Source organism: Pongo abelii, chromosome 14, assembly GCF_028885655.2.
Source record: "Pongo abelii isolate AG06213 chromosome 14, NHGRI_mPonAbe1-v2.0_pri, whole genome shotgun sequence".
NCBI lineage: Eukaryota > Metazoa > Chordata > Mammalia > Primates > Hominidae > Pongo > Pongo abelii.
This window is the reverse complement of record NC_071999.2, coordinates 32,865,759-32,872,161: the sequence shown is the minus strand read 5'-3', so window position 1 is coordinate 32,872,161 and position 6,403 is coordinate 32,865,759. Positions and strand designations below refer to the sequence as shown.

Genomic DNA, 6,403 nt, shown 5'->3' with positions numbered 1-6,403 from the left:
CTAATTAAATGTGGCAGTTATGTTTTAGGTGTTTAAGCAGTACTTTATTTCCAGGCACCAAACTCTGTTCCTATTATCCATTATTATTTAACAAACTACCTCAAATCCCAACCATTTTAATACCTTCATGGCTTAAAATGACAAGGTTTATTCTCTTACAGTTCTGGAGGCCAGGAGTCTAAAATCAAGGTGTTGGCAGGGCTGGTTCCTTCTGGAGGTTTCTGGGAGAGAATCCATTTCCTTGCCTTGCACTTTCCAACCTTTTTTTTTTTTTTAACAGTGAACCATATTTCAATTTTTTGACATTGTCAATTTATGAACAAGACAGGATTTTTTTTTCCCATGAAATGAGATCCTTTTCAATTTGCCATAATATGTGCCCACACATCTTCACCTTGGAAATGCAGCATTTCAAACTTTAGTCAGGGTAGATTATTCCTTCTTTACTTTCACAATTTTTACGCTGCTGCCAGAAGTCTTCTCAGTATTTGCTTTGAATTCTGTCTTCGGTGCATCTCTCACTGCTTTTGCACAGATCTGGGAGTATCGGATGTAGCTGAGTCCAGCCTGTCTCCAGCAGGCCACCGTGCTGTAGTGAAAGCGGAGCGCGTCGGGACGAATCGCCAAGCCGGCAATGTCCTTTTTTTTTTTTTTTTTTTTTTTTAAACGGAGTTTCACTCTTGTTGCCCAGGCTGGAGTGCAGTGATGTGATCTTGGCTCACTGCACCCTCCACCTCCTGGGTTCAAGCAATTCTCTTGCCTCAGTCTCCCAAGTAGCTGGGATTACAGGCATGTGCTACCACACCCAGATAATTTTTTTTTTTGTATTTTTAGAAGAGACAGGGTTTCACCATGTTGGCCTGGCTAGTCTCGAACTCCTGACCTCAGGTGATCCACCCACCTCGGCCTCCCAAAGTGCTGGGATTATAGGCGTGAGCCACCACGCCCGACCACCCTTTCCAACTTCTAAAGGCTGCCTGCACACCCTGGCTCATGGCCTTCCCTCCCATCCATCACCGCAGTCTCTTGCTCCCATCATCATCACATAGCCACGTTCTGTGGTCAAATCTCCCTGTGTCATTTTAAGCCACGGCATTTGTGGTAATTTGACAGCAGCAATTCAAAAGGAACACAGGGATTAGGCGTGGGTGCCTTCTTTGTGCTCTTTCTTGCTTCTGCATCTTTGCCCCAGGTGTTCTCTGGGCCTGGAACTCCCTCTCCCAGCCACCTTCCTCCAGGCTGCCTACTGCAAGAGAAACTCTGCTAAGACTCACTGAATCCTTCAGGCTTGATTTTCCCTTCCTCTGCATTCCTTGAGAGGAATAAACCTGTGTTATATCACTTGTCTTGCTGTGTTATAATTTATCTTTTCTACCTGTCTAATTTTTACTTTTGATGAGAGACTTCTTGGGGGCTGGGATCCTATATTTTGCCTCTTTCTATCCCCCACCAAGCATGAGCACAGTGCTTGGTAAATAATAAGCAGCTCACACAAGTTAATGGAGTGAAAGCAAACAGAAAACCACAATAAGGAATCACACCATATAAAGAATTCCTTAACAACGGCCACTTGCTCTGCAGTACCTGGTATTCCTCAGCCTGGTTCTGATGGTGTCCACACTCCACGCCCCAGGAAAACTCCCACTCCCTTCCCAGTCAGTCTGACCTTGAACCGTGAGGTCTGAGAGCCTGAAGGATCTGAAGTCAGACAGCCTTCCCAAGCCCTGTGCAGTTTGACCTCATGCCTTTATTTGGGGTCGCTGAGTCTCTATAGGTCAGCCAATGATTAATGAGGTGAAGAAGGGTTCACAGACTTCTAAGAGCAAGACCTACTTGTAACTTGATACACTTGTTGCACTTTCTGCAGGAAAAGTGACAACAATGTAGTCGATGTTCTTTTAAATAATGCTTATTTTTCTTAATATAAATATTCAAATAATAAAAAAAATCTGTAATCCCTCTACTCAAAGTTAATCATTGGTAATATTTACAAAGTTTATTTTTTATTTATTTATTTTTTTTGAGACAGAGTCTCACTCTGTCGCCCAGGCTGGAATGCAGTGGTGCGATCTCCACTCACTGCAAGCTCTGCCTCCCGGGTTCATGCCATTCTCCTGTCTCAGCCTCCCAAGTAGCTGGGACTACAGGCACCCGCCACCATGCACGGCTGATTTTTTGTATTGTTTAGTAGAGACAGGGTTTCACCGTGTTAGCCAGGATGGTCTCGATCTCCTGACCTCGTGATCCACCTGCCTCGGCCTCCCAAAGTGCTGGGATTACAGGCGTGAGCCACCGTGCCAGGCCACAAAGTTTATTTTTAATTTTAAAATCAATACATTCCCATTGTGAAAAATACAAACAATGCAGCACATAAAGTAAAATAAAAGGAACAGCCAGTTCCACTCCCCAGAGTTCACTGCTACTATTAATGCTTGGTTGCAGCTTTGTCTAGTCTTTTTTTTTTTTAAACTATAAGCAACTGTTTGAAAAAGCACAAAATCTCAACAATAGGAATGCAAACAAATAAAAAACATTCCACTAACCCTAGCAAGATCAACTAATTTCTTTTTTAAAAAAAATCCTAGTCTTTTGTTTATGAGTGGCTAAATGGATTGTGTGGGAGATCTGCTTAGCAAGGGGAACACACCCTATAATTACACAAATCCTGTCATAGATTTAGTACAGAGCAGACAGGGATAACCGTAGTGATGAGGACTCAGCACTTTATCAGCATTGTTTGGTTATTTACATAATGCCTGTATTTTGTAAATGGCAAAACTAATACAGCTGAAAACGAGATTGTAACAGCCTTTACAAGTTAATTGCTGGCCTAAGTAAAGAACACTGGACTCTCCAGTTCCTATTTCTGGTCTCTATTCCACTTTTTCTCATCACTGAGGATTGAGAGCTATGTGGTGCTTTAAGTAATAGCTGGGAGAAATAAATAGTATGTGTGAATAGCAAGGGGAAGCCATAGAATTTACCTGTCAAGATGGCCTTAGTTGTGTCTATTCTCAAGCATGTAGACTGTGTCTGAGTTCTTTTCTTTACATATGCTTTAGGAATGCTTACTTGACTTAGCTACAGGGCTGACCTTGGAAAAACAGCCTTATTGTTTCCGGGAGAAACAACTTACATTTGCAAAACATGTTGAAGAGGTTAACATCTGAAATGGATTCTGTATTTGCCTATTTACTTTCATGAGAGAGTGAAAGATGAGGGCTCCACAGATAACACTGAGAACCTTACAAAATTCATATTTGTATTCCACTCCTCTCACAACTCAGCTCTACCCCTGGATTTTGCTTTTTGGGAATACCATTTATTCACTTTTGTCTTCCTAGCATTTAGCATAGGAGGGGACTATAATTGCATGCTACACTGCCTGATGGATAACAAATTAATTTGTACATTCATCAATTCATTCAATAGGCCTATCAGACTTTCTACTTATCAGAGCTTGTGTTAGGGCTAGGGATTCAGAAATGCACTACATGCTGTTAATTGGCCCTTATCATCCATTTCTAACTCCATCTATATTCTCCCCTTTTTTGAGACAGGTTCTCCCTATGTTGCCCAGGCTGAAGTGTAGTGGTGTGATCATAGCTCACTATGGCCTCAAACTCCTGGATTCCAGTTATCCTCCTGCCTCAGCCTCCTGAGTAGCTGGAACTACTGGTGTATGCTGCCATGCCTGGCTTTTCCAGAACTTTTAGCAGCAAGACTTCTAGGTGCAATGAGGGTTCTGTCAATTAGATGAATTCATGCAATATCCGGAGGACAGAAAGAAGACAGAAGTCATTGTTCTTGTCATAGTGGCTGGCTGGTTCTGGCAGATGTATTTGCATGGCCAAATCCACATTCCACTGTCTGGACATCATTTTCTTGGATATAGGGTAGAGCTGTGGTAGTAGCAGCAGTTTTTAGACCTATGCATTACAACCATGGTGATATGACCTTGAAGCCAAAAACCTAGTGCTGTGCCTTTGAATAATCTTGTAAATACCTAATCTCCTTTTGCTTGAAATGCCTTGAGTGGTTTCTGTTTTCTATACTGAACTTTTTCTGATAAAATAAATAAAGATGCAATCACCACCCTTTAGAAACTTACCATCTCTTAGGGGAGACAGACAATGCAACTTGAGTAGGAATATAATAGAGGTACAAAGGGACAAGGTGCTATGGGATTAAAGAGTAAGAACATAGAACGGGGAAGGGGCATTTCAGTTATCTATTACTGCACAGCAAACCACCTCCAAAACTTAGGGGTTAATTATCTCTCACATTTTGTAGATTAACTGGGTTCAGCTGGGCAGTTCTTTTGCTGGCTTCATATCATTGCAGTCAGATGATGGCTAGAGCTGTGATGAGATGCTGGGATGAGATACTGGGATGCCTGGGCCTCTCTTCTCAGGTGTTCCCGGGGTTTCTTTTCTCCATGCAGTATCTTCCTGTGAGGACATCGTGATATAGTCTCTCCAGCAAGGCAGCTGGGTTTTTAAAATTTTTTTAACGTGATGGTCCAGGATTCCCAAAGCACAAATATGGAAGATATGAGGCCTTCTTTGATTTTAGGCTCAGGCTGGGCATAGTGACTCTTGCCTGTAATGCCAACACTTTGAAAGGCCAAGGCAGGTGGATTGCTGGAGCTCAGGAGTTTGAGACCAGTCTAGGCAACATAGTGAGAACCTGTCTCAACAAAAAAAGAAAAAAAATTAGCTGGGCATGTTGGTGTGTGCCTGCAGTCCCAGCTACTTGGGAGGCTGACATAAGAGGATCACTTGAGCCAGGGAGGTCAAGGCTTCAGTGAACTGTGATTGCACCGCTGCACTCTAGCCTGGGCAACAGAATGAGACCTTCTGTCAAAAAAAGAAAAAAAAAGATGTCAGGCCCGGAAGGGGCACAGCATCAGTTTTGCTGCAGTTTACTGGTTAAAGTGAGTCATAGGCTCAGCCCAGATTCACTGTGGGAGGGGAGGACATAAAGGCGGGGAAACCAAAAGGCACAATTTATTGGGGGCTATCTTAGAAGGTAGACACCACAGAGGGGTACTTGGGACGTTTGGGAAGTTTCACGGAGAACATGAAACTCGTTGGTTCCATGGTTGTGTGCTAACAGACTTTACAGAGGACCCAGAGCCCAGTCCGGATCCTAGTACAGTTACTCAGTACATTTTATTATTATCATTTTTTTGTTATATAGATGAGAGTTTTCTATGTTGCCCAGGCTGGCCTGGAACGCCTAGCCTTGCCTCCTTATGCGCCAGGACAACAGGCCTGAGCCACTGCGGCTCCCCACTCAGTACATTTTAAGAGAAGGCAAGACAGAAGAAAAAAAGGCAGGCAGGCAAACACAGGAAGTATAAGCTGGTAGGCCCTTCCAGTCAGAGGCACTAAGGCAGCGGTGTCCAATCTTTTGACTTCCCTGGGCCACATTACAGAAAGAATAATTGTCCCAGGCCACACATAAAACACACTAACACTAATGAAGCTGATGAATTAAAAAAGAAAATTGCAAAAAAATCTCATAATGTTATAAGAAAGTTACGAATTTGTATTGGGCCACATCCAAAGCTGTCCCGGGCCACATGTGGCCATGGCCAGGGATCGGACAAGCTTGCACTAAGGCATCAGGGAGTAATTGCAAAATGCAGCTACCAGCCCCCAGGGCTGAGGCAACAAAATAAAGAGGTTGTAAATATGAAAATGGAGAAGCTTGAAGGAGGGGCTCCACAGAGCTGGGACTCACACCCCTGAGAAGGGGTTGCTGGCCAACTGGTGTTGATATCTTTGAGGTGGTGCCAATTCTGAAGAAACTGCAAACCAGAATAAACTGCTGCTAATGGAATAAATTGCCACTATCGGGAGAAGCATGGCCTGGCTCGCAACTGAAGCGAACTGGAAGCAGAAAGGAAGAAACAAGTTCTTCCACTGGCCTTGCACCTTGAAGCCTCCCTCCTGGCCCGTGCTGAGTAGCAGAGCCTGACCAATAGCCCGTTGCCAAAGGAGAATGTCATTTTCAGCGCCTCAGCCCACCTCCAGCATCACAAAGAGTGGAAGACTGACTCTGAGGCTGAGATTAAGAGTTTAACAATCAGGCTGGGCACGGTAGCTCACGCCTGTAATCCAGCACTTTGGGAGGCCCAGGCAGGCAGATCACAAGGTCAGAAGATTGAGACCATCCTGGCTAACATGGTGAAACCCCGTCTCTACTGAAAATACAAAAAATTAGCTGGGCGCGGTGGCGTCTGCCTGTAGTCCCAGCTATTCGGGAGGCTGAGGCAGGAGAATCGCTTGAACCCGGGAGGCAGAGGCTGCAGTGAGCTGAGATTGCACCACTGCACTCCAGCCTAGGTGACAGAGTGAGATTCTGTCTCAAAAAAAAAAAAAAAAAAAAAAAAAAG

General features: G+C 44.0%; 1 protein-coding gene across 1 annotated transcript; it reads right to left on the bottom strand.

Annotated features, from left to right (window-relative positions):
- Window positions 1-432: 432 nt before the first annotated feature.
- On the bottom strand, window positions 433-1,310 carry LOC134759864 (ATP synthase subunit epsilon, mitochondrial-like). Its single transcript, XM_063714827.1, has 2 exons — window positions 1,275-1,310; window positions 433-639 (listed from the first exon to the last, which is right to left on the bottom strand). The coding sequence occupies exons 1-2, from the start codon at window positions 1,308-1,310 to the stop codon at window positions 433-435; spliced, it is 243 nt and encodes an 80-aa protein (XP_063570897.1).
- Between the last annotated feature and the right edge of the window lie 5,093 nt (window positions 1,311-6,403).

Coding starts and splice junctions, on each gene's coding strand:
- LOC134759864 (XM_063714827.1), bottom strand. CDS start 1,310: ATGCAGAGGAAGGGAAAATCAAGCCTGAAGGATTCA. Junction 640..1,274: donor AATCAAGCCTGAAGGATTCA/GTGAGTCTTAGC, acceptor AAAAAAAAAAAG/GACATTGCCGGCTTGGCGAT.